At 50.1% G+C, this 26,029-nt stretch overlaps 1 protein-coding gene across 2 annotated transcripts; it reads left to right on the top strand.

The window, feature by feature from the left end:
• Positions 1-5,395: 5,395 nt before the first annotated feature.
• BAG3 (BAG cochaperone 3) lies at positions 5,396-26,022 on the top strand. Of its 2 annotated transcripts, none has more exons than XM_004447720.5 (4): positions 5,396-5,924; positions 19,659-19,988; positions 21,381-21,785; positions 24,661-26,022. In XM_004447720.5, exons 1-4 carry the CDS (start codon positions 5,751-5,753, stop codon positions 25,471-25,473), a joined length of 1,722 nt encoding a protein of 573 aa, XP_004447777.2. In that variant the 5' UTR covers positions 5,396-5,750; the 3' UTR covers positions 25,474-26,022. The 2 variants fall into 2 exon arrangements, with proteins under 2 accessions (XP_004447777.2, XP_004447776.2); XM_004447719.5 differs by having other exon boundaries at positions 24,658-26,022.
• Positions 26,023-26,029: the final 7 nt, after the last annotated feature.

Here is a 26,029-nt window from a genome sequence, read left to right as displayed (position 1 = left end):
GAGTGTTTAGTACTTTTCATGGACCAACAGGATGAAGTCAAGAAAGTTTCCCTCTGCTGGACTGCTTTGCTTGTTAAGGGCCAAATGAGGCAATCTGTGTTGAAGCAGTTCCCAGGAAGCATACTCCAAAGGGAGGTTCTCACCCTGGATTCCAGAAGCAGCATCTGCATTAGACTGCCCGGCCAGGGCTTGCCAGGACTGAGAAGCAGCGAAATCAGAGGGGTGCTCAGCCTGGTAGGTAAGCACAAGTTGTGCAATCAGACAGGCCTGTTTTCATGTCCTGGTTCTACCTGCTGGTCAGCTACTGAACTTGGGCAAGTTACTCAACATCTCTGAGCTCGCTTCTCATCCACGAAACGGGTTTAACAAAAGCCCGTGCCACCTAGGCTCATGAGTGGAATAAACGAGATCAGGTCTTAATGTGCCTAGCAGCGTGCCTGATATATTTTTTTAATTAGCCTTTTAATGCTGATTCCCTCCTCCCTCTATCCTGCCATCCTCTCAGGGAATAACATAAACAGTTAAATATTCCTACAAGGGAGTTTCTGATTAAAGGCCCAGATGCCTGGTACAGGATGTACCTGCCATGGGAGGTCAGAGCGCACTGGGCTGCTGAGCTGAGCAGGCTCCCACGTTAACTTTTAATAACAAACAGATGCAAAGTGAGAGCTGCTATCTGAAACTCTGCAGCTAAGTCGTATTGATTTTTCCCTTCCACCTCCACCAGGGCGTATTTATAGAGCTTATCATGGAAGTCTCCACGGCATAATCAGACTAGAGACCTGTTCATTCTCTACTCTAACCCTCTACTGCATGGGGTCTCTCGCTCCAGATGCACTTGATCATCAGGACATCCAAGAGAGGCCAGTGCTTCCACCCAGCTGGCCCTGGCTTCCCCTTGTCCAGGCTGCCCAGGGTAGAAAGTCCGCCCCCAAGGTGGGTGTGGCTGCATGTGCCATGTCCGATACCGTCCCAAAGTGGGGGAAAAAACACGACTTGGGATGATTAGCATATTTGCACAGATTGGAGAGAACTGACTGATCTCACAAGCCAGCTCATGTTCCATTAGAAATCATCCAGACAATGAAATCTTTTGGGTGACATTTTCATTTAAAACTCACCACTGTCTCTGGGCAGGAGTCTCCCTTCTGTGACCTGTGCTGTGACTCAGCCAGGCTCGTCTACATCATCAGAGGGCTGATTTGTCATCTCCCACGACAGCCTGCTGCTGCCCGGATTTCCAATCAGCATTGAGAAAACTCATGTGTGCAAAGCTTTGTGTCTACATCATAGCTCTTGAAATTTTTCCCTTTGATTAAAGGGACAAAACAATGAATTCACTAATATTTATTGAGTACCTGGTTCCTAATATGGGCTCTAGAGTCAGATTGCCTAAATTCAAATCCCACTTCCACAAATCACGAGCTGTATAACTTTCAGCAAGTTACTTAGCTTCTCTGAACCTCAGTCATTTCATCTGTAAAAAGAGAATCATAACAATTCCTGCCTTGTAAGGTTGTTGAGTGGGTTGTCCTAAGTTTGGCTGCCGGGGAAGCAGACTGAGGCACTAGTTAGCAGGCAGGACGTTTATTATGGAATGATCTTCAGAGCAACACCTGAGGGCAGGAAGCAGGCTTGGGGCAGAAGGAGAAGCTGAGCTGCAATGCGGGCCCAAAGAAAGCATCAGTGAATCCCAGTGAGAGCTCTGGAGCTGCGAGAACCCTTTAGAGCTTTCCTGAGCTGGGACAAAAGGTCTGGGCCTTATACAGAACCCTCCATACACCAGCCATTGGATGGGGGTAGCTCCTGGAAGGAGGCGTGACCTCGGGCAAGGCAGTTTCCTTCAGCTGAGCCCGTCCTCACCAGGGAGTGACAGCTCAGAGTGGTCTTCCTGCGCATTCTCGCCAGCTGAGTAATAAGACCCTCCTGCCTGAAAGGGGATCTGGCTGTTCCAGGTGGGAGATGAGGGTGACCTGGACCAGGCCAGCGGCAACGAAGAGAGAAGAGTAATATTTAGGAGATGGAACCTACAGACTTGTCGGTGATGGGATGGTAGGAGAGAAGGAATCCAGGGTGACGCTCAGACTTCTGGCCTGGGTAAATGCACTTCAGAAGGCCTGGGGAATGAGCACCAACCATAAGACCTGGAGAAGTTGCTACTTTGATTTTTAAAATTATATATAAACACAATACATACTATATAAGGTATACTACATAATATATAATACACAGATACACATACACAAGGGTAGACTGTAAGTTTCCTAAAGGGCAGAGACCATGGTACGTATTCAATAAAAAGTAAAATGGCTTGCTAGTTATCCAGATTACCAAGTTTCGAATACTGAAAAATATCCCAAACTACTTTGAACTCAACTTTGCCTTTTCTGATGGGTCTGAAGCTACTTCGGGTTCATCTCTGTAGATATTAACGTGTCTCACGTGGCTTTATAAATGTAGACGACTAAGTTAAATTAGGGCTGACGCCAAGGCATACACTGGAAGTGTTTTTTTAAAATTATCAACTGCTATCAGCTCATTATGCCATTCACTTACACATTTATTAAGCACCTTTTATATGCCAGGTACTAGGTGCTGATGATACCAAAATGAGTAAAAGCCGATTTCAGCCCAGTGCAGAAGTCACTGATAAGGAAAACAATTCCAAACCTTTTAACAGACATCAGAGGAGGGCCATCCAGGGTGCTCCCAGGAGGGCAGCCACCTCAGACTGCTGACATCAGGCTGGTTTGTTTGTTTATTTGTTTCCACAAAATAGAGGAAGAAATTCTAGTTACTCAAGCTTTGGAGTTAGTTGATTTGATATGCAATCCCTGAGATTATTCCAGACAACAAAGTTACTGCTATTCCCCCCTCCTCTCTTCCTGTAAAATTATTTATCAAGAACACAGAGGCTGGTAAACAACGCAGTGAATTCTTCTAGGAGGGCCTGGATGGAACGTAGAACTCTCTTGTCTCATTTGGTGGCAAGAAATCCTCTAACCAAGACTCCCTGTGTTTGTAGAGGTCGTCTGGTTACATCTTTCTGGCCTCAGAACAGTGGCGAAGGCTCATGGGAAAGTCCGAGCAAAAATCAGTACTCACTGTCAGGAACTCTGAGGAGAAATGCCCAAGTTTTAGCTGGTCTTTGATTCTGAGGCCTCCCCTTGAGGCTCTGTCACAAGCTTCTGGACAAAGACTAAGGCTATTCTACCAGTGAGGAATTCTAGGAGGAATCTAATAAAGCCACTAAGAACAGACACACTACTCATTCATTCAGCTCTCCAAGACTCGGCTCTGTTTTAGAAAAACTCACAAGTCCCTTGAAGAGCACAATCCTCAGAAGCAATTAGGTTATCCCAGAGAAATCTGCTTCCTCCCTGCTTCTGCCTAGCAAAAAAAAAAAAAAAAAAAAAATCAGCAAAGAATGCTCTCAGTAGTTAAACTGTCATTGTAATGGAAAGCAAATTGAAAAAAAGGAAGATAGAAATAAAAATTCAAGCAGTTGAGCACCTACCTCCCACATGGGAGGTTCTGGGTTTGGTTCCTGGTGCCTCCTAAAGAAGACAAACAAGAAGCAGACAACAAGTAGACATCAAGCAAAAACACATACACACAGAACAATGAGCAGACAACGAGCAAAAGCAAATGAGCAGGGAACAGATGTGGCTCAAGCAGGTAAGTGCCTGCCTCCCACATGGGAGATCCCGGGTTTGGTTATTGATGCCTTCTAAAGAAAAGAAAAAAAAAAGCAGAAAATGAGCACAAACAAGCAGAAAAAACCCACAACAACAAGCAAACAGATGAGGCAGGCTTCTGGAGGAGGGAAGGGAAGAAGTTCAAAGCTGGAGGACAACATTTAAAATTTTTTTTCACTTTGGATTTTATCTTCAATATACATCAATATTTATTGAATATGGATTATGGACCCATCCCTGGGCTCAGGGCTTCAGATATGAAGAAGCAGAAGATACCCACTACTGAACTTGAGGGTACAGTTCTTTCAGTAATAATATTTCTTGTGGTAAATCAGTGCACTGGCATTCAGGTTTATACATTAGACTCTTGTGTGTTTGGTGAGCTGAGTCTGTCCTTGCAGGCTAATCACCTCCTTGTTTTCACAAAACTGAGTTTTTGGACTTCAAAGGTGATAAAGTAAACTTTGTAATTCGGAATCGTTCCATTGGTAAACTGAGGGCAAAGAGAGACAAGTGGTCTCTGAGAGTTCTAGGATATTCTCTGAATTGAAACTGGAAAATTAGGCCCAATATTAGCCCAAAGAAGCTTCCCCAACTGTTCTGGAAAAGGAAATGGCTTATTAGTTATCCAGATTACTAACAGATTACTAATGAGCTGGCATGCCTAAGGATCTAAAATGGAACTTTCCAAACGTTCTCTCTTCTGGGGCACAGAGCTCCCAGGGGAATCAGGGTGCTCAGTTGAGATTACAAGTGATACTGCCTTTGAATCAACCAACAAAATATTTTACTGGTAGGGTTTGGTCTCTGCTTCCCAAATGAAGGTCACAATTTACCATTTTACCTTTCATTCTGGTAGCAGGAACCAACCTCAACCATAAAAAAAGAGATGAACTCCCAAGAGTAGATTAGAGGGGCTCAAGGAAAGGGAGGGGCATTTAAATGGGTACAGAGTTTCTGCATGGGGCGGTGGAAAGGTTTTGGCAATGGATGGTGGTGACGGCAGCACGACAGTGTGAATACAATTAACACCACCAAATTATATACTTGAAAGTGATTAAAATGGGAAATGTTGTGTACATGTTGCCACAAAGAAAAATTTTTATGTGATTTTTCTTTAAAGTTGTTCACTACAATTAAAGTTTCTGTATTTCCTATATAAAGTTCAAGGAGAGTAAAATCATCAGCTTATGCGATCTTTTTTCCTTCTCTAGGTTTCAAAAGGAAGACACAGGTGAATTACATTTTCTCCCTGGCTTTGTGAATGGTGTCAGAGGAACCTTCCAGAACTCCTCCCTTAACAGCCCTTGAGCCCCAGGAAAGAATGTGATTAAACACTGCGATGCTAATATCAGTGTCCTGGGGAGGAGGTTGCGACAGGAAAGCGAAACGAGCTTAAAACCACTTTAAAAGGACCGCAGCCAAAAGGTGCAAAGTGCGTGGGGCGGGTCTGAAAACCTAAACCGGCCCAGGGGACCTTGGAGGACGCCCCCTAGTGGGGCTCGCTCGCCCAACTGACCACCAGCAGGCGGACCCCAAGGGAGCACCGCCGCTCACCCCGGGGACCGCCTCTGCGGGGCAGGTCCTGGGAGGGAGGGGGAAGGTAAGGGGGCGCCGGGTGGGGGAGGGGCTGGCGCGCAGACCCCGCCCCAAGCCCCGCCCCGAGCCCCGCCCCGCCGCGCCACGATTATAGCCAATGACTCAGGGCGGAGCTCCGGCTCCAGCCCGCGGCGCCGCCAACTTCTCTGGATGGGACCAGAAGTTTCTACCCGGCCAGTTGCTGCCTCCCTTTATCTCCTCTTTCCTCTTTGGCGGTGAGGAGGCTATTTCCAGACACTTCCATCCCTCTCGGGCCACGTCACCCCCTCCTTTAATTCATAAAGGTGCCCGGCGCCGGCTTCCCGGACACGTCGGCGGCGGCGAGGTGCCCCAGCGGCGGCCCAGCGACTCGGCGCCCAGGAGGCCCGCACCCCGCGCCCCGGCACCCCAGCACCCGGCGCCCCGGCACCCCGCGCTCGGCAGCCGCCGCCCCGGGCCCACCGCGCGCGCAGCATGAGCGCAGCCACCCACTCGCCCGTGGTGCAGATGGCGTCCGGCGACCGCGACCCGCTGCCCCCCGGCTGGGAGATCAAGATCGACCCGCAGACCGGCTGGCCCTTCTTCGTGGACCACAACAGCCGCACCACGACGTGGAACGACCCGCGCGTGCCCCCCGAGGGCCCCAAGGTGAGCCGGGCCCCGCGCCCCCACCTCGCCAGGGGAGCGCGAGGCGACCGCAGCCCCCACGTCCCTCCTCCGGGTCGGTGCGCCCCACCCCGAGCTCGGCCCGCTGCGCCTCGGCGAGGCCTTACGGGACGTCGGGGCGAGCGGTTCCCCCGGAGGGGTCCGTCCTCATCGGGCCACCCTTGAGTTTTGGGGGGCGGTGAAGTGCGACCCGTGACCGGGCGGAGGCTCGGGGGTCGAGCGCTGGCCCTGAGCTCGGGACGGGCGGCCGGCCTGGCCAGCGGGAGGCCTGGGCCTCGGCCTGCCCGGCTCTGCTTGGCGCCCTGGGAGCCTCCTTACTCGAACATTCGAGCACCAGCCGAGCCGCGTGGGTGGTCGTCTTGAACGAGTTTTACCTCTCACTTTACTTCTGCCCAACTTGGTGGAGGGGGTATCTTGATCATGCTCTCCCGGCTTGGGGACAGAGTGACTCAGGAGGATGCTGATGGAAATTTTAATTTTCTTTTCTGTACTTAAAATTGCGATTGTATCACTGTTGGAGAATTTTGTCAGTAAGAATGTATTTTAGTGTGACTTATTAAAAACAAGATGCTCTTCTCCCAGGCAGTTGGCCCTTGCCAGAAGACATTGCCTTACACTGGAGAGAAAGAGAATGATGATTTTTTGGTTTGTTTTAATGGCATACATTCCCTTCCTTGTTATGGCATTAAAATATTTAGGATTTGTTTCCATACGCCAATAACTAAGTCTTATTACTCTTGTACAGCAGAAATCCCCCTCATTTGCTTACATGCAAGGGTATTGACTTAAACTTTTAGAACAGGATTCCTTAACCAGGGGTCTGTGGAAAGATTTCAGGGGGTCGGTGAGCTTGAATTGAAAAAATCATCTTTATTTTCTATGAGCTCTAACTGAAATCCACCATTTCCTTCACTTATGAATGTATGCAGTAAGTAAATTACAGTAGTATTCATTTCACCTGAATGGCACAGGGGTCCATGGAACAAAAAAGGATATGAACCCCTGCTTTAGGAGCAGGAAATTTTGAAAATATACATTCGAAATGTGTCTGGTAATTTTAAAAATATAAATAATTGTACTATAATTTCCATTAAATAAAAATTTTCCAAAAGGAAACATTTGGAAAAATAGTGTACTTAAAGAAAGGGTAACAATACTGTCTGGCAAAATAAAAGCAATAAAAACTGGCAAATTATTTGGAAGATAGAAGAAAGATCTGGATTATTCACCTTTTTTCCTTAAAAGATAAAATTTGTGCCTGAAAGTGAGCTATTGTACACTCAGCAATTTACATTTACAAGGGATTAATTGTATATTTATTTCTGAAAATTAGATCTAGAAGCTGTAATTAGTTTGGACAGACATAATTATATATACTTTTTTATGTGTCCTCCCTGTTGAGACGGGCCTGTCAGAATCTGCTGGCCCCCTTTGTTTTCAGTGAAGATCAAGTTTAAACATACCCTGTGAGTCTGTGTAAGACCCAGATTGCCGGAGCTTTGTTTTCAACATGAAACTCTCCCAGCCAGTTGGATTGCTTGCTGCTTTGCTTCCTGTACTTGCCTGGTGAATGGGTTAGGATGTGGTTTCACATAGCTTCTTAAGGAGAAGAAACAGGCCGAATTAGGATTATCATTTCAAAAAAAGAGAGAAAATAACTCCTAAATCAGAAGTCTGACCCTGGACAAGATTAAATTCAATGTAAAATTCTCCAGTATTATTTTACATTAGAAATTGGTTTCTTAATGCACAATGAGAAAAGGGCCCTGATATAAAACACAGGAGAGTTTTGAGAGGGCTGAGCTAAGAGGACCCTCCAAGTATCCTCACTTTTAAGAGGAAATGTTGCCAATCAGTTAAAAACTGTCCGTTGAGCTTCTTCAATCTGGGGTGCACCCTTCCTGGGGGGACTCAGCTTCAGGATGTTCGCAGTCTAACCATGTTGGTAAAGAGATGGCTCTCATGGAAGGAAAAGACTAGAATTTGTGTTTTCTTTTATACTCCGTCATCTCATAGTTGGCCTTCTCACCTTCCCCTGAAGTGATTAGAGCAGTTGTTTTACCCTCATTTTTCAGAGGAGGTAGGCAGAGGCCAGTGTCTTACCCTTTAGTGCAGAGCCAGGAAGGTTCTAGAAGCCAAGGCACTGGGCTTTACCCAGCTCCATTCTGAGCAGCTGCACCTCCCCACCTACAGTCTTCTGGATTTCGATTTTCTTTGCACGTGGCCTTCCCACTAACCTGTCAAGTTCCTACCAGTCCAGACCCCTTCCCTGGCAGACCGGCATTTGCTTTGGAATCAGGAAATACTGGATTCTGGTGCACCCATTCCTGCCTGAATAAAACAGGCTGGATGTTTTGGAGTACTGTGCACAAACCTCCCTGGGGTGAAAGGGGACCCCTGCCCTCTCAAGGACCAGAGCTGTGAATCTCAGGTTATCAACACTGATTTCCCAGCCTGGCCACGTCCAGGGGAGCCTTTTAAGAACACAGATGGCCAGCTGCGTCATCCACCCAGCCTCACCCCCATCCCTCCAGCGGGTTGAATCTGAATCGCTCGGGGTGGGGCCCAGCTTCCCTGAGGATTCTGATTTGCCAGTCTGGCATTTGGGAGCCCCTGAAGGACTGTGATCCTCGTTTGGTAGAGGGGAGCTGTGCCTCTTGCTGTGCTCCTGCGCGCTGGCCCCTGCGATCCTCCGTGAGCTGTCCCTGCTTGACATCCCACCTGCACAGCCTTGGCCTGGCCCCGTTTTTCTTCTTGTTGATACTTGCCCAGTGCCTGGCATCAGATTCTGGGATTTGGGGGTGTGAGTATGGGGGAGGCATGGGAAAGGAGGGGAGACAGCCCACTGCAGAGTCAGGCAAGGCAGCAGTGCTGGGCGTGGGGAGGTGATCAGATTGCGGGGTTGTCGCAAGACCCTCCTATAGCCCAGGAAGAAGTGAGCCCTGGGTGTTTCCTTCCTGTCTGGTTCTCCCCACCGAATCATACCATAATAATTTGACAGGTTATTTTTCAGGCAGGGTGAGAGATGGAAACAGTCTTGCAGAGGAAATTGGAAATGTTTCAAATTATGGTGGAAGTAGATAGAACCATTTATTCTGCTACAGGTTCAACAGAGCCTCCTGAATTTATTCCTAAAGATGAGATCATCTTGCTCTTTCCAAATCAATTACAGAACCAGAGACAGTCAGGAAATGAGTGGCCGTTCTTTCCTTCGCTCCTTCTGACTGCCTGCAAGATACAGTTGGGGCTCCAGCAGATTCCTTCGCAGCTGAGTGAACAGTGATTTGTTGGGGGGGCTGTTAAAGAGCAAGGCCAGAATGCCTTGGTGTTCAGCTCATCCGAGACCTTCATTTTCTCCATGTTTGGCTCACGCAAGAACTGGCTGCCTCTCTGAGGATATGCTGTGTCCCCTGTTTTGTAGAGTAGATTTGCCCTTTACGAGCATAGAGTCTGTTCAGAGGAACTCTGGCGGCATTTGACGTTAGCCAGGGCTGGGAAGGCTTAGCTGTTTGATGCTGTTGGGTCATTGTGAGTCAGAAAGCTTCATACCACCCATGAGCCTTGAATAGCGCCGTCCTCGTTTCTGGACCGACACACGAGTGCCTTATGTAAATTGCTACCTGTTTATCATTTTTTATTGACATTTAAAAGTGACATTCTGCTGTTTTGTCATAAAAAATAGGAGACTCCCCCAATTCTCAGACCAGGAAGGTAAGTTTGAGCTTGCTTCCTGTCTCCTTGCCAGTTGACCTTGCAATAAAACTTTCTTTTCTCAAAAAAATAAATATAAGGAAACTGTACGTAATGCAAACACATTCTTTTTCTTTCAGTTTTTTGCTGTTTTAATATGGCTCTTAAAAAAAGAATTAAGAGACCTTTGTTAGAAAAACTGGGAGATTAAGACTGAGGCCTTGCTTGCTGGGAAGCTCTGACTTCTCCTCTGGTGTTGATGAATGCAGGCGAACCCTCCTCCAGTATGCTTGACTGGATTGTTTTCCAGCTCCTTCCTGGCTCCTTGCTCCCTGAATCAAGTCCACACCCTGTGGAACTCCGACTGGGTTGTGGCTTCGCGTCTAGGCTCAGAACCCCCTCATTTTGCAGATGCAGAAGTTGAGTTGTGTCTGCCTTTAACACTTGTGATGCTATGTGAGATATCTGGTATTGTTAATTTTTCACATATTTCTGTTAGGCTTCTTTAAAGCTTTGGCAGCATTTCAGGAAGCAAGGCAGCTTGCAAGAAACTTAATCAGAAAGAATTTCTTTAGGAAGGAATGAACTTAATATTTTTTTGTCTGTCAGCAAATTTATAAGTGTGTACCAGACACTGGTGAGTGCTTTTATAAACCTTATCTCTTTAAACCCTTAGAACAGCTCCCTGAGATGGGAACAATTGGGTTTGTTTTAGGCAGGAGAAAACAGACTTGGAGAGGGCCTGTGCCTGGCCTAAGGCCTTCAGCTATGGCAGAATGGGGCCATAGGTTGCCCCTGCCTGAATTCTAGAAGGGGTGACAGATTATCCCCAAAGGGCCTGGCTGTTTCTAGAAACTCCTTCATCCTCAGAGCTCATCCCCAGGCAAAGCCAGGGTAATAAAAAGCCTTGAAAGTCAATCTTTGTACCAGTTGATCAGAAATGTTGGCTCATTTCCTCAGCCTGGACTCAGGAAGGAGATGGGCCCAAGTTTTGACTCATCATTCAGTCTGTCAGAAATTTACGGAGTACCTGCTCTGTGCCAGGCACAAATGCCCCATCGAGGACAACTTCTGCACGCACCATCTCCTGCTTCTCTCCGGTTGGAAGCAGCCTGTTCCTTCTCTGAAGTCCACATTTTAAAAATTTGAATCTTTCCTCCAAAAGTCACCACTGTCGAGAGCTCCTGGGGCAGAGTTGCTTCTGTTTCCTTTCCTGCCTCGCGGGACCTGACGAGGTCTCCATGCACAGTGAAAATTGAATGGGTGATTGGGCATGGAGAAGAGGCAAGCCTGGGCCTGGGGCGGCTAGAGAAAAGCTGCCTGCCCGTGGTAAGGTGCAAACCCATACCGGACGGAGGACCGTGCCTGTTGCCCAAAGCAAGGACCACAGTGTCGGATGGATGGCCCGGAGCCTACCCGGGCTCCCAAATGCCCCGGAGGCCCACTGCTTTTGTATTTTTATTTTAATAACATTCTGAATGGCCTTTTCTCCAGGAAGGAGTTCAGTATTGATTCCTGAAGCTCGTCCTTAGGGGTCTGGAGGAGACACGGGTTGTTCCAGCGGCAGCGTCATGGAGCAGGCCTGCTGGGGCAGCTCCCACCAGGCACCACTAGCCCATCCCTGCGCAGAGGGCAGCCCCTGACGCCGGAAAAGAGCCCCTTTTAATTGTAATGTTGTGGCTGGCAGTAAGGTCAGACACCGTGTCCGGAAGCTCCTTATTCACTGTCAATTCAGGATAAGTGCAGAGTTAGAGACGGCCTGCTGCCTTCCTCCTCCAGGAGCTGTGCCCCCAGCAAACTGAGGTCGGACTTCCTGCTGAAGATTCCTTAGCCTCCTGTTGGAAAACAAACACTTCCTCCTTTGAAATAACTTCCTCAGTGTTCCCTAGAGTAGAATTACAGCTTTCCTCAGTTACTTTTTTCTAATTCTTCTTGGGCACTGAATGAGTGAGTGAATGAATGAATGAATGGTTTGACGCTAAACAGCAGGAGGACAGAGCATGTGCCTGTGCAGAAAGGGCAGCCACTTCTCTTTCTGGGTCTTTCGGATTCATCCTAGAGACCCCGAGCTTCAGCGGGGAGCTGGCTCTCCTGTCCGGCTTGAACTGGGCCTTCTCCCTCCGAGGCCCGGGCTCTTGGGCGCGTGTGGGGTCCTGGGTCTGTGGTGACTCAGAGCGGAGCCGGGTGCTGTCTTTGCTCGCCCTGCCTGGGCTGGGCTGATGACTCAGCACGGAGCGGCGGCTCCCTAGCCCAAAGCACACTTGAACTGAATGTTCCAGGTCTGAGCCTCAGCCCAGCTCAGCCGGGCGCACTGAAACGCTCCACTCCTGCTGCGTTTAACCCCGGGAAGGTGAAGTGTTTGTGGTCATTGGCCCCCAACTGTTAGCCTCGCACAGAGACCAGGCCTCAGCATCAAACCCGGGTTCCAGTGACCTTGGATAAATCACTTACCCTCCCTGAGCCTCAGTGTCCTCTTCTGTGAAACATGGTCCAGGTGTGTGAGCCCCATGGGCATGCTCCCAGCCTCCACTGTCACGTGGGTCTCCGTGGTAGGTGTCTGGCCTCTGCAGACACTTGACAGCTGTGGCTGTGCTTGGTCTTTCGGCTCCCGAGTAGGCCTCCAGTCCTGCTTCTCAGAAGCAAGGCCTCCTGTTAGCGCCCTGGAGCCTCGTCACTGCCTTCCTGTGCTCCTGAGAGTGGGGCAGGGGGGCAGTAACCCAGCCAGGGGGCATAGGGTCAGAGGGAGGCCCTGCAGCCTGGCCCCCCCCCCCCCCCCCCCCCCCCCCCCCGTCAGCTGAGATGACCAGGTAGAATTGTTTACCCGCAAGATGACGCAGGGAGCACTGCCTCCCCCCAGCCCCAGCCACTTGAGGGGCGGGATCTCCCTCTGAAGTGGAGCCTCGCTAATGAGGGGCCAGCCACCTGCTGTTCCGGACTCAGCTCTGAAAGGCACAGATGTCACCGTGGATGGAAGGAGGGGACGGGGGTTTCCACTTGCCACCGCCCTCTGGGAATATGGGTGGACTGGGCAGGATGCTTTGAGAAAGCTACTTAGGTGGGAGGAGACTCCCGCCCAGGAATTTGTTCCAAGGCTGCCAACATTGGTCAGAAGAAGGCCTCCCCTTCCCCCAGCTGTAGTTGATGAACTGGGGAGTTTTTCCTTTGGACAATTGTATTTTGCACAAGTGATGCCTGGTGATGCCATCACACAGATACCTAACAAGCACTTGCATGGTTGGTGTCTAGTAGATGGAATTAGCTAAATGATTGCCCAGTGTTTTTGCTTTTAGTAGAAGGCAGGTTCTTGAAATTCCATGGAAATGTGCCAGGGGAGAAGAGTGTCATTTCCTGGTCTCTTTGCTTCTTGAGCTGGAAAATTCAGGTACTTTTCCATCTGTGATTTGCAGCTTTAGATTGGTTAAAGCAGGAGACCCAGTGTTTTTTTCCTGAAGGAGGTACTTTTTGTGTCCCACCAGTTCAGGCCTGGCTCTGCACTGACTTCCTGTGTGACCTTGGGCCATGTCCCAGTTCCCACGTGGGAGCCTGGGGAGATGGGATGCCGCCTGAGCGGTGAGCACTACCGCCCGCAGGGGCGTCATCGGGGCAGTGGCCTGGCTTCTGGGGGGGCTATGAGACACTGAGGAGACCCCGCGTTCCTGCTGATCTGGTTTTTTCTCCCCTCATATGCAGGGAGCCAGCTTAGTTATTCTTTCCTTCAGTTGGGTTTTGACTCTGGGTAGTACATTTTCGCTATATGGCCTCCGCAGAGCCCCATGGGGCCTCTTTGGGAGAGGGGAGCTGAGGGCCTGCGACCCCCAGAGTTGTGCTTTTGCTTCCAGACTGTGAAATCTTAGTTCTCAGCTAGAAAAGGGCATCCTTGCTAATTAGTGCATTTAAAGGCTTTTAGTCCTCAGACTCTGAGATGAAAGGAACTTCCAACTCCAACAAGCTTGTTTGCACCTTGGTGAGAACCACGGAGGAAGGAGGCTGAGGAGGCAGTGGGTCACGCACTGGATTGCTGGAGGAAAGCTGTGTCCATCAGTAACGGTGGAATGAAGGCACATGATTGTGTGCAACCATGAGGCTAAGAGATTCCAAAGACTTCCTCCTGCCTTATCACTTAAATCTTACAAAAATTTCCCTAGGAAGCATAGGTGTCCACGTTTTACAGTTGGGGAAGCCGAGTGTTGGTAGCTCGGAACCTGTCCAGGGCCACTCAGCTGGTGAGCGGCAGGCTGGGCCTGGAGCCTAGAGTGCCATCCCCAAGACCAGACTGGCCCAGCTGCCCGTGTCCAAGCTGGACAGTGTTGCAAAGCAATGCAATGTTGAGTTTCAACATTTAAAGTTTTCCCCAGTAGAGGCACATACACATACGCATCTCATTAACCCTGGGAGGGGGGGATATTTTCTAATGACAGGCATATCAGATAAAGCCACCGATAACCTGTGACTGGTGATTCAGGCTTACCGAGCTTTTGGTCAGCACAGGGCTCCTGTCTTGGTGGAATGAGTGTCTCGGGACAAAACCCAGCTCCTCCACTGTACAGGAGATGGGCTTTGGTGGAAGGTGGGATTTAGCTGCTTGTTCAGAATTTGTCCATGGTGCTGGGGGTGGTGGGAGAGACCCTGGATCCCACCGCAAGGGGAACAGAAGGAATAGTTCGGCTGCAGGGATGCAAATGACTGCTCCTATTCCAGGTTGACGTTAATACTTAATTCGTTTATACAGCCTGTAAGAACAAATGGAAAGTTTTGGTAAGATGTTGACGCTCATTGCTCTATTTGTGCTTTAAAAGCGTTTTCCTTTTGTTTTGTTTCCTGCCTGGTAGAGGTGAGCCAAGCCATTTAATTTTGATGCAGAGCCTAACTCTATGGGGAGTTTGAGGGTCACTGTTTCCCTCTTTTTTTTTTCCCTTTAAGAAACTTTGAAGTGTGATTGGTAAAAAGTCAACACCTGACCCACGTGAAGGCTTTTCTGGCCTAAAAACCCAGTTTATAAAATCTGCCCTACTTAAGACTCCAGTGCTATCAAGGGCGGAAGTGCTACTGGGCAGCCCAAAGAATGATCTTTGTTATTATTACCTTGAATTCAGACAGCTGTGGGAGCTGTCGTTGGGAGGTGTTGAGCGCTCGGCCATGGATTGGGGTTCACAGAGGGACCTCATTTCAGGGTTCAGAGGCCACTCATTAGATGTGGACAGGTAAAGGCACACCCTTCTGCACTAGGTCAAGATTGTGTGACCCCCTGCACGGGGTTGCCTGTACGGAGCAGGTACCCAAGACCTGTTGATCTGTCCTGCTTTCAAGGCCCAAGGACCCCTGGTGTGTGTGTGCGCACGCGCGCCCACGGCTTCCTCTGCGTTTTGGGGCAGTTAAAAGTGGTCATTTTTAGATTTCCCTGATAGTAACGTTTCCTTGTTTTTGAGCTATATGTAGATGTTTAGAGCTAGGAGGAACCTTGGAAATCTGAGGCCATGAGATGTTGAAGCCAGAAGGAACCTCTGATCGGTGTTTCTCGGTGCAGTCCCTGGGCTCCCTGCCTAAGAAGGACATGGGGGCCTCCTGATCCCGCCTGCGCCCTGCCACATGCCTACCAGATCCAGCTTTCCTGGGCTTGGCCTTCTTGTCTGCATTTATTTATTTTTATTCCGTTTGCTTCTGACACTCCCTAGGGTTTAAGAACCACTAGCTTTTCAGCACATTTCTGGGCTTCCCCTCATTTCACAGCTGAGGTCAAGAGACACAGTGTGGGCTGCTTGTGTCACACAGGATTTGGACCAGGTGTAAGCTCTTTCCAGGTCTCCCTTATGCTTGTGTTACTGTTACTGAAAATCAGCGAAGTTCAGACGAGCTCTTGGGTAAACAAGCCCAGCTGCTCACCCAAGCTCAGAACGGACGCTAGGCTGTCTCTAATGAAACCATTTATGTTTTCACGTTTTGTTTTGTGGTAAAATATACATAATGTAAAATGATTTTACCTAATATACACAATGGTGCAAATTTTGGCTCATCTGGGGTAATTTTTTTATGCTTTGTTTCCTGGAGTTTATCATGGAGTTGTTTGGCATCCTAAGACTAGTTGTAGGGGATTTTAATCCAGTACACAAACAAGTTGGAAGAATTAACCAATTCGTTTTATAAACTAGTGTAGCGAGATAAGCAATGAGAGTCAGGATCCTACCCTCTGGGCCTTTGTTTCCTAATTGGACTTTGTAAGTATTTATTCCTGATATCTTTACCCAGAGTTAATGAGCTGAGCTGTGCTGGAAAATAATTCCTGCAATGCCACAGTAATCCTTAAGCTAACCCAGCAGGCCAGGCGAGGAGGCGAGGATGGGCACGCACCTGCCTCCACTGTCGTGGCACCCTGGCCCTCTCACGGGCACACCAAGCACATCCTGACCCAGTGGATTCAGAGCAGCCATCCCAGGTCTGCAATGATCAGAAGGATGCTGCTGAAGTACGCTTTTTCTGGCCTAGCACTTGAACTTGAGGACACTTTCTCCAGAACTGAAGAGACACATTTTAGTTATATTCTAGGGGAATCATAGTGAATTTTTTTTTAATGCATCTTTTTTTTTTTACTAGAACGTGATGAAAACAGCATAGAGGCTAGAAGTGACAGTTTGCCTCCTTCAGGTGGTGGTTTTGGGAAGTAATGAATTAGTAAAAACTGAAGCATGGATGACTGCATTTGCTAGGGGTAGGGTTGTAAAGAGGGTAGAAAACGTCAGAGGCTGGTGCCAGCATTCTCAGTGCAGCTTATCTTGTGGGCCAGCGTTTCACATTTGGTTTAAGTTATTTATTCATTTATGTAGGAATGTTTTAATTTTCTGTTCTGCAAAGTTGATGTGTTTTTTAACATACCTAAAGCAGTCCTTTTCAAAACGAAACCCCACCAGAGGGGAAGCGGGGAAGCAGGGAGGCTGGCACTCCTTTTAGATGCGAGGCTTGTGAAGAGACATGTATGTTTTACTAAACAGCATAAGTGGGCCATTAACCCACCCGGAACCAGGAATGCAGACCTTGGGACTGTTGGGAAAGCAGTCTCCAGGCCATCTGTAACCATCCCTGCCCGCCCACCTTGGGCCAGGGGACAGCCGCCTTGTTCAGACTAGCTCAAGGTCAAGACGTGAGTCTTCACGACGGCCTCTTTCCCTCACTGCTCCTCACTGCCCGGGTCCTGCCAGCCCAGGAGGCCCTTCCATTCCTCCCCCTTCCCCCCCCCCACCTCCCCCTCCTCGCCGTCCTGGGTGGCCCCTGGGTTTCCCCTCCACTGCTTTAACCTCACCTCCCTGCCCTCATCCCCGACTCCTTCCCTCCCTTCCTAACACATAGCTTCTCCTTTTCAGTGCCTGCTGTCATCTAAGCCTCTTTTGTTGTGATAGCTCCCAGGACAGTGGACGCAGGTCTTTGCTTCCAGCTCACACTCCCGGGCCTCTGGCCTTATCACTTCTTTCAGCTCAGCACTCATCTTCAAGCACCACCCGCCTTTCCAACTTCTGCTCTACCCCCCTCCCCACAGTGACCGCCTCCTTAGCTTCACTGACCTGTGCGCGCCACGTCGTATCTTTCAAGGCCCAGGTCGAATATTGGCCTCTGTTGTCCCAGCCACTGAGGCAGGCAGGTTTGCCCTCCCGCTCACCCATCCTCTCTTTCAGCTGAGGTACAGAACATATTCATTGAGGTGCATAAAAAGTGCAGCTCCCGGCGGGCCAGCTCCAGTGTCTTCTGGGTCAGGATTCTAGGCCCTGGGAGGGCCCAGCAGGGACACAGCCTGCAGCAGGCTGCGGGGGGGGCTCCACCCCTCACTTGTTAAAATTGGTGATAGCATGGGTGGTGGATGGCATGGGTGGCAAGTATGAGGACTCCAGGGAAGTGGATAGTTAGAGCAGTTTTCACATAAGTGTATGTCTGTATTGCCACCACCTAGAAAAAGAGAATTTCTCCATCTCCTGAAATGGTGTCTCATTGACCTTTCGCAGTCATTACCATTTCCTCCAGAGGCAACCCCATTCTGGCTTCTGTCACCATCAAGTAGTTTCTTCCATCAGTTTGGTCCAAATAGCACAACCTTGTGCCTACTTAGGAGGGGAACTAGCACTTGTTGAGGGCCTACTGGGTGTCCTCCTCAGTGGGCTCTGGAAAACCCCACAACAGCCCAGCAGGGCAGGTGCTGCTCAGTAAGGAAATTAAGGCTCACAGAGGTTGAGGGAATTACCCATGATCACAGAAGTGTTAGCTCAGAGAGATGAGAATGGAACTTGGATCCTATCTAGATCCAAAGCCCATGGGCTCCCCATATGACAAAGGGATTTGCCTTCTTTTTATTTCATGCCTCTTAAGACTTTTCTGTAAGCCCCTTGATGGCAGGGATGGTGCCTTGCTGGTTTGGTAGCCCCGGAGTACCCAGCAACCCTGTGGCCGGGGGTGTCAGCAGGTGAGGGCCTGCTAACTGCTCAGATCCATGGTGGGAGGCTTGGCTGGGCAGAAACGGCGAGCCCCTGCACCAGCAAAGGTGACGGCCCAGGGCTTGTCCCAACATCGGATTTGGAGGGTGCCCCAGTGAGGGGCCAGAATGCCCAGAAGGCTGCTGTGAGTGGACGCTGAGCGGCAGGGCTTTCTTCAGCGCCTCTCGTTGGCTCCCATCTAGTGCCTGTTGCACGGCAGGAGTTCAGTTCTGAACGTGTGTGGCCTGGACCCACTCCCTGCTCCTGGGTGAACCAAGAGCTAAGCAGGCAAAAATAATGCCACTGCCCTGAGCATGTGGGTATTCTAATCTGAGCATGCCTGTCAGCCACTGTCCCCAAGGACACGGTGCCACCCTTGCCTTTTCTGTGTACTGGGGGTGCTCCACAGAGCAGGGTCTCTGGAATCTCGGGGTCAGCCACCGGTGGGCACATCTGCACCCAAATACAGAAACAGTGCACGATCAAAGTGATTGTGCACGCTGAATGCAAGGCAGCCCCCAGGGTCTTTCCGTACTGTCCCCCGGCTTTGCAGCGGCAGAAATGATCCCCTGCAAACTCACAGAGTCCCAGCTTTGGCCTTTGCAGTTAGAGAGATGCCTTCCTGAGGACGGACCCCGCTTTGGCTGGGTGACCACTTGGATGTGTATCAGTGACGCAGCCCCTTCCCCTGCAAAGGAACCTCAGTGCCCAGGGCACAGTTAGGGCCTTGGGGACCCTGACTTGCGTTGCCCTGCGTCTGCCTGCTGAAAACTGGCCTTGCCCATTGCCCAGAGAGTGGCTGGCCAGCCCTGTTGTCTGAAATAAGATCTTTCCCTATGGTACATCTGGAACTTGGCCCTCTCAAGGGTCCCAAAATAGCCAGGCCACTGAAGCGAGAACTTGATGAGAGGACAAGAGAGAGACCCCCAACCTCCTTGCCCCAGCAGGCTCCTTTGGCACCACAAAGCAGCACAATTAATCCCCGGGTTTTGTTCTCGTCCTGTGTGGCTTCTGCAGGCCTTGTGTATCCCTTTCCTGCAGCCGGTTCTGAGATGTTCTTCAGAAGCTGGCCTGCTTTCACAGATTTCCAGACTGTGTTCTGTGTTTCGGGCCTCTTCAAACGCTATTGCTGGGCAATTCAAGGACCTTATTTTGAAGCAGAGAAATGTGCTGTTATTCAGTGAGTTCAACCTGAGTCCCCATTCCTGTGGGATCTGATCTGGATCTCTGAAGATTTGGGAGCCAGTCAGTGGCTCTCCTGCATACACTGCTGCCTGGTTTCACCCAGAAAACAAACCTGTCTTACCAGTTTGGAAAGTTGACTCTGTCTTGCTTAACAGATACTGGAGTCAGCCCGGGTGCTTTTACACTCTGGCCACACAGCAGCCTCTGTCGGGGAAGGGCGGAGGGAGGCTTTGGTAGACACGAGGCTGTGGAGCAGCCGCCTGGCTGAGCTCGGGCATCCCCTCGGCACCGCAGGGCCCCTCATCCCTCCATGGGACACTGGCGTGCTGAGCATCAAGCTGTTTGCTTCCCTGCTTCTCACCAGCCTGTGTTTCTCCGCTTTGTATTTTAGGAAACTCCAGCCTCTGCAAATGGCCCTTCCCGAGAGGGCTCCAGGCCGCTGCCCAGTAGGGAAGGCCACCCTGTGTACCCCCAGCTCCGGCCAGGCTACATCCCCATTCCCGTCCTCCATGAAGGTGCAGAGAGCCGGCAGCCGTACCCTCTCTTTGTCTACCCCCAGCCTGGCCCGCAGCGATTCCGAACGGAGGCTGCAGCGGCTGCAGCTCCTCAGAGGTCCCAGTCACCTCTGCGGGGCGTGGCGGAAGCCACCCAGCTGGATAAACAGTGTGGGCAGGCGGCAGCGGCTGCGGCGGCCCAGCCCCCCGCCTCCCTTGGACCCGAGGTAAGGAGGAGCCTGGCTCAGGCTGCGGGAGCTGAGCCGCAGGGCCTCTGGGGCCGGGCCCTAGGCTCCTGTGGAGAAGCAGGGATTCTGGGCCTGGCCCAGTGTCAGAAGTCACCCAACCAAGACGGCCCCGCAATCCCTGCGCCCACCCCCACTCGCTTCATGAATGGGCAGGGCAGGGGTCGGGTGGCTTATTTTTGTCAAGAGTCAGGGCTCAGAAGGGCAGATTGCGTAGGCACCCTGTGTACAGCTGGAAGGGACTGAGTTGAGACTGGTCGCCGGGTTTTCCGGCTGGTAACCCGTTGCTCCGCAGCCACACCAGGATTCTAATTCAGACGCACAGGTGGCTACGCGTTTCATTCACTTCAACTTATGGATAAATATGATCTACTTGGAGCACTGTTGATAGAAAAACAGGACACCAGACCTGCCTTCTAGTTGCTCACATCATCCCCCAGTTTAAAAGGAAATCCACAATAAGGAGCCAGGAAGGCAGCTGCTCTCAGATGGGGTTTTGAGCCAGAACGGCTTGCTGCGGGGGTACGTTGGTGGATCCATTCCTACCCTGGCCTGCGGGCCCTCCTGGGATTGACGCAGTGAGCCCGCTTCCTGCTGCAGAGCCTCCAGCTCTGTCCACCGGCCTTGTTCCTGAGCACAGATTCTCGTTTCCTGTCCACACCCAGTCAGGAGTGCCTCCCTTGGCTTATTCTGAACCTCTTGAGCTTCAGTCCCTGCTTGGGTGTGAACAGTTACAGTAGTGCAGGGTACACGGGGCTCTTTCCTTTCTCAGACAAGCATTACCTATTTTTGTAAGGTTTTTGTTGTAAATCAAAAGTGACGCATCAAGCGCTGACATACCAGAGAAATCTTAAAGTAAGCCAGCAGGGGTCTTAGAAGCCAACTGGGGAACCCCCTTTTTTATTTTCTAGGTGATCCAGAGGGATAGGGACCTCCTAGGGCACAGTTGCCAGGACCTCACCTCAGTTCTCTAGATGATTAAAGAAAGGAGTGAAGAGAGAGGAAGTGAAACTGCAAGTAATAACAGCAGACAAAGTGCATATTGTGCTTCCTCTGTCCGGACTTCGGCTAAGGCACAGCCGCAGATTATTTGACTTAGTCTTCACGCTAGCCCTATGAGGGAGGGAGGTATTCTTTTCCTTGTTTTTCAGATGAGGCTCTGAAAGCTCTTAAGGTAGGAAGAATTTAAACCCGCCATTCCTGGTTTCCATGCTACGTTTTGAGCACTGAAACATTTCCAGCTGGGGAGTCTCATTAAACAGTCAGGCGTGATGCAAGCCCCTGCTCCTCCCCAGCCCCGCTCACTTGTGGTTGGAGCTTCAGGACAGAGGGATTGCTCATGGGGCCCTGCCCTTTCCGCTTCGTGCCTTGCAGCGGTCCCAGTCTCCGGTGGCGTCCGACTCCTCGTCCTCGTCCTCAGCCAGCCTGCCCTCCTCTTCCGGTGGAAGGAGCAGCCTGGGCAGTCACCAGCTGCCCCGGGGCTATATCCCCATCCCTGTGATCCACGAGCAGAACATCACCCGGCCAGCAGCCCAGCCCTCCTTCCACCAAGCCCAGAAGACCCACTACCCGGCCCAGCAGGGGGAGTTCCAGACCCACCAGCCCGTGTACCACAAGATCCAGGGGGACGAGTGGGAGCCCCGGCCCCTGCGGGCAGCGTCCCCGTTCAGGTCACCTGTCCGGAGTACGTCAAGCCGCGAGGGCTCGCCCGCCAGAAGCAGTACGCCGGTGCCCTCGCCATCGCCCATTCGCGTGCACACCGTGGTCGACCGGCCTCAGGTATGGGGGGAGAGCCCGGCCAGGGCAGCCACCCCTCCAGGGGCTGGAGAGCCTCTCTGTACAGGTGCCCTGGATTTCCCTGGCAGCTCTTCCTGGTTACAGGTGTAACACCAAAAGGTGCCATTCCAGAAATAGCTGGTCATCCACAGACATGCAGGGCAAGGGCTGTGAACAGGAGCACTTTTAACAGCTTTTGCTTGGCTGGTCATTTTTCCCCTGTAGCTGCCTTAGGGTCAGCCCTCCAGCCTCTGTGATGGACGCCAGCCAGGCAGGACCCGTGCTGTCCCTGACACTCCAGGGCTCCCTTTTGCCCTCCACCCCTGGCTGCCTGCCTTGCAGGGCCCTTAAGCTCCCCCTGCACATACCCAGCCCCAGCCTGGTCTCTAGTCATTGTAGGTGGCTGTTCTCTGTCTTTGCTGCTCTCTCTCTCCCATTCTTTTTTTTTTTTTTTTTTAAAGATTTATTTATTTAATTCCTCCCCACCCCCACCCCGGTTGTCTGCTTTCTGTGTCTTTTTGCTGCATCTTGTTTCTTTGTCCGCTTCTGTTGTCGTCAGCGGCACGGGAAGTGTGGGCAGCGCCATTCCTGGGCAGGCTGCACTTTCTTGCGCGCTGGGCGGCTCTCCTTACGGGCGCAAGGGGCGCACTCCTTGTGCGTGGGGCTCCCCTGCGCGGGGGACACCCCTGTGTGGCAGGGCACTCCTTGCGCGCATCAGCACTGCACATGGGCCAGCTCCACACGGGTCAAGGAGGCCCGGGGTTTGAACCACGGACCTCCCATGTGGTAGGCGGATGCCCTAACCACTGGGCCAAGTCCGTTTCCCTCTCTCCCATTCTGCATGCCCACCCTGCCCACCCCTGTCTCTATGCCTGTACTTGTGCTGGACCCCTCCACAAAATGCCTTCGCACCAGGTTCTCCCCATCCTGCCCGGGATGAGCAGTCTCACCTCTCCATCGGTTCATCTTTCATGGCACCTTTTAGGAAGACCTTGCCGTTCAGTGTGTGGTTATTCTGTGCATTTCAGAAGGGGCCATCTTATCTCTTTAGCACAGCTGTGAGCTCAGCCACAAGGTCCGTGTACTGTGCCCTTCTCCTCTCTCTGCAGCAGAGGACCATGTTGCCTGGCTGAATCTCTGGCTGCGGAGGATGGGAAACCAGCCCAGCCCCGTGAAAGCTATTGGTGCAGGCCTGCGGGTCCAGGCCTGGGTCACTGGTTCCTGGAGGGAGGCGGTCATCGAGTTTAGCAGCTTACAGCTTGCTGCACCCCATGTTTTTTTTCTTAAACATCTTTTTAATTTGGAAATAACTTCGAACTTAACAGAAGAGCTGCACATATTCAAAGAAGCCCCATATTCATTGTTAAAATACGGCTGTTTGCTTTGTCATTTCTTTTCACTCTCTTTGTATTATATGTATTTTTGAACCATTTGAGAGTTAGTTACAGATCTCATGTCCCTTTACCTTTAAATACTTCAAGTATTTCCTAAGAAAAAGACCTTTTCATTCATAACTGTAGTAGAACACTCAGGTTCAGGAAGTTTAACATTGCTTTACAATACTATTATCTAACACACAGTCCCCATGTTGAAATCTCATTTACAGCAGCTTTGTTCCCCTGTTCCAGGAGCAAATCCAAGATCACAAGCACTGCATTTAGATGCCCTCTTTCATCTCCTGCAGCTTGGAACAGTTCCTCGGCCTTTCCTTGCTTTGATGACCTTGGCATTTTTAAAGAGTACAGGCCAAAGAGCAACCTCTTTAAGTGTTCCTAAAGTCGTTTCTTCTTACACAGCCATTGTTTTTAAAACCCAAAGTGGGGGTACATGAGTAGTAAGAACCAATATTGAGGACATATGGTTGGCAAAAGACTTTTGGTAGAAAAGGAGGTTGCTGGTGTTAGCAGCTAAGTCTTTTGTCAGATCCCTACCTCGTCGGGCTCATTAATCCTAGGAAAAGAGCACCTGTTTATAGAGAGATTGATCTTTTCCCACATAATTGGTGAAACAATGTTTAATCTCATTTTCACACCCTTTACATTGTTTTTGGTGACCTCCCTTTTATAGATTTGCTCAGAGATCCCCTCTTGGAAGCTTGCCAGGATTTGATCTAACTGAACATTAAAGTAAAATTTTAAATTTTAAATTGTAAGTCCTTTCGAAATGATCGCATGTAGCTCTTATTTTCCCAGTTGATGAAATTAGTGTGTGTGAGATTTTTAAGGGTTTTTAGGGCCTGTATGCTGGAAAAGCCAGGATATTTCTGTTTTTAAATTATGTGGTGTAGATAGAGTGTACAAGGCATGGGACCACGAGGTTGTTATAGGTGGTTGTGTTTTTGTTTGTTTTTTTGTTTGTTTTTTTAAATAAGTAAAAAGATTATATCCTGAAACAGGAGATGGGAAGGTTATGCCTTGGACAGAGATGGTCTCTAGAATGTAAGGAAGGAACACAAATGGCAGTTACCACACAGCTCTACTCCCTGAGAGGCTCAGTCACCCAGTCTTTGCTTTGAGCTGTGGGGACTAAACTAGCTCAGCAATCAGCATGAGTTTTTGAAATTTTCAATTTTGAACATTCTCTTGGCTTTCTTTTCTTTTCATTGCCATAAGAATACCATCTACAGAGAAATTCATTGAGAGGTAACAGATAGACCAAGGTCAAAAGAGGTAGCATAACAAACGGTTTGGTCATGTACTTGATGAAGGTCATTTTTTAAATTTTGTACCAGGTCTTGACTGACTTTGAAAATCTCTTTTTTTGCAGTTTAAAAAACGCTATTTCCAAGTTTTCTTTCTAATTGATACTAGCTGCAAACAATGGCCTCTCAGCCAGCTGTTAAAAATGTCTTTGTGTCCTCTCCACTTCTTCCCAGCAGCCAATGGTCCATCAAGAACCTTCACCCAGTCCCCAACCTGAAAGCAAACCAGAAAGTAAGCCAGCACCAGCTGGACCAGATGTCCCACCTGGACACATCCCAATTCAAGTGATCCGCAAGGACACGGATTCTAAACCTGTTTTCCAGAAGCCCCTGGCTCCCTCCGAGAAGGTGGAAGTGAAGATCCCCTCTGCTGCAGTTCCTGGTCCTCCTAGCCCTGGCCCTTCTGCTGTCCCCTCTTCCCCTAAGAATGTGGCTGCAGAAGAGAGGGCAGCCCCCAGCCCTGTCCCTGCAGAAGCCACTCCCCCAAAGCCAGGAGAAGTTGAGGCTCCCCCGAAACATCCAGGGGTGCTGAAAGTGGAAGCCATCCTGGAGAAGGTGCAAGGGCTGGAGCAGGCAGTAGACAACTTCGAAGGCAAGAAAACCGACAAAAAGTACCTGATGATAGAAGAGTATTTGACCAAAGAGCTACTGGCTCTGGATTCGGTGGACCCTGAGGGACGAGCCGACGTGCGTCAGGCCAGGAGGGACGGCGTCAGGAAGGTTCAGACCATCTTGGAAAAGCTTGAACAGAAAGCAATCGATGTCCCTGGTCAAGTCCAGGTTTATGAACTGCAGCCCAGCTCCCTTGAAACCGATCGGCCACTGCAGGAAATCATGGAGATGGGTGCCATGGCAGAAGACAAGAGTAAGAAAAGCTCCGGCAACAAAGAAGGCCTGCACGCTGAAGCACCGCAGTCAGAAGCCAAAGAAGCAGTGGCAGCAGTCCCCACCAGCACGACAGACACAGCTGGGAACCCAGCAGCACCGTAGTCCTTGCTCGATAAAAATCAGACCCGAAGACTTGGAACTGATTGTATACTTTAAGAGAATTTTAAGTTGCATGCATTTCAGGGACTTTAAATCCATTGGTTTTTACTATTCGTAGCCGCTTGGTATGCAGTAACAAGTGGGGTGGAGGAAAAAAAACACTATTAAAAGGGCTAAAAAGGAAAGTGACGCTCTTCTTCAGTATTCTTATTCTGTACAAATAAAGAAGTTGCTTGTTGTTTCAAAAGTTACCCCTTGCTTGTCGTTCTGGGGCCCTCTTTGCCTGGGCCCCACATGTTAGCAGCTGTAGCTGAGAACTCTCTTCTTGTAGCTCTGGACGGACAGTGTTGGGGGCTTAGATGAGGGGTCAGTTTCCCATCACGTAAGTTACCAAAAGTGTTGCCGGTTTAATGGGATGATTTTCTTCATCTCAGGTAAAAAACCTAACTTCAGATGGAGTAAAACATGTAAGGAGCTATGGGGATGTCTGTTATGTTTGATGACTTTAATGCTACATTTAAAAAAAGGAAAATAAAGTAATAATATAACTCATGTTCCT

This window comes from Dasypus novemcinctus, chromosome 6, assembly GCF_030445035.2.
Source record: "Dasypus novemcinctus isolate mDasNov1 chromosome 6, mDasNov1.1.hap2, whole genome shotgun sequence".
Lineage (NCBI taxonomy): Eukaryota > Metazoa > Chordata > Mammalia > Cingulata > Dasypodidae > Dasypus > Dasypus novemcinctus.
The sequence above is the reverse complement of the archived record's forward strand: the minus strand, read 5'-3'. Positions and strand labels throughout refer to the sequence as shown.

What these genes read in the sequence shown, in the direction of transcription:
- BAG3 (XM_004447719.5), top strand. Translation starts at nt 5,751, where the DNA reads ATGAGCGCAGCCACCCACTCGCCCGTGGTGCAGATGGCGTCCGGCGAC. An exon ending in CCGCCTCCCTTGGACCCGAG is followed by an intron (nt 19,989 to 21,380) that starts GTAAGGAGGAGC and finishes CGTGCCTTGCAG; the next exon opens with CGGTCCCAGTCTCCGGTGGC. An exon ending in CCGTGGTCGACCGGCCTCAG is followed by an intron (nt 21,786 to 24,657) that starts GTATGGGGGGAG and finishes ACTTCTTCCCAG; the next exon opens with CAGCCAATGGTCCATCAAGA.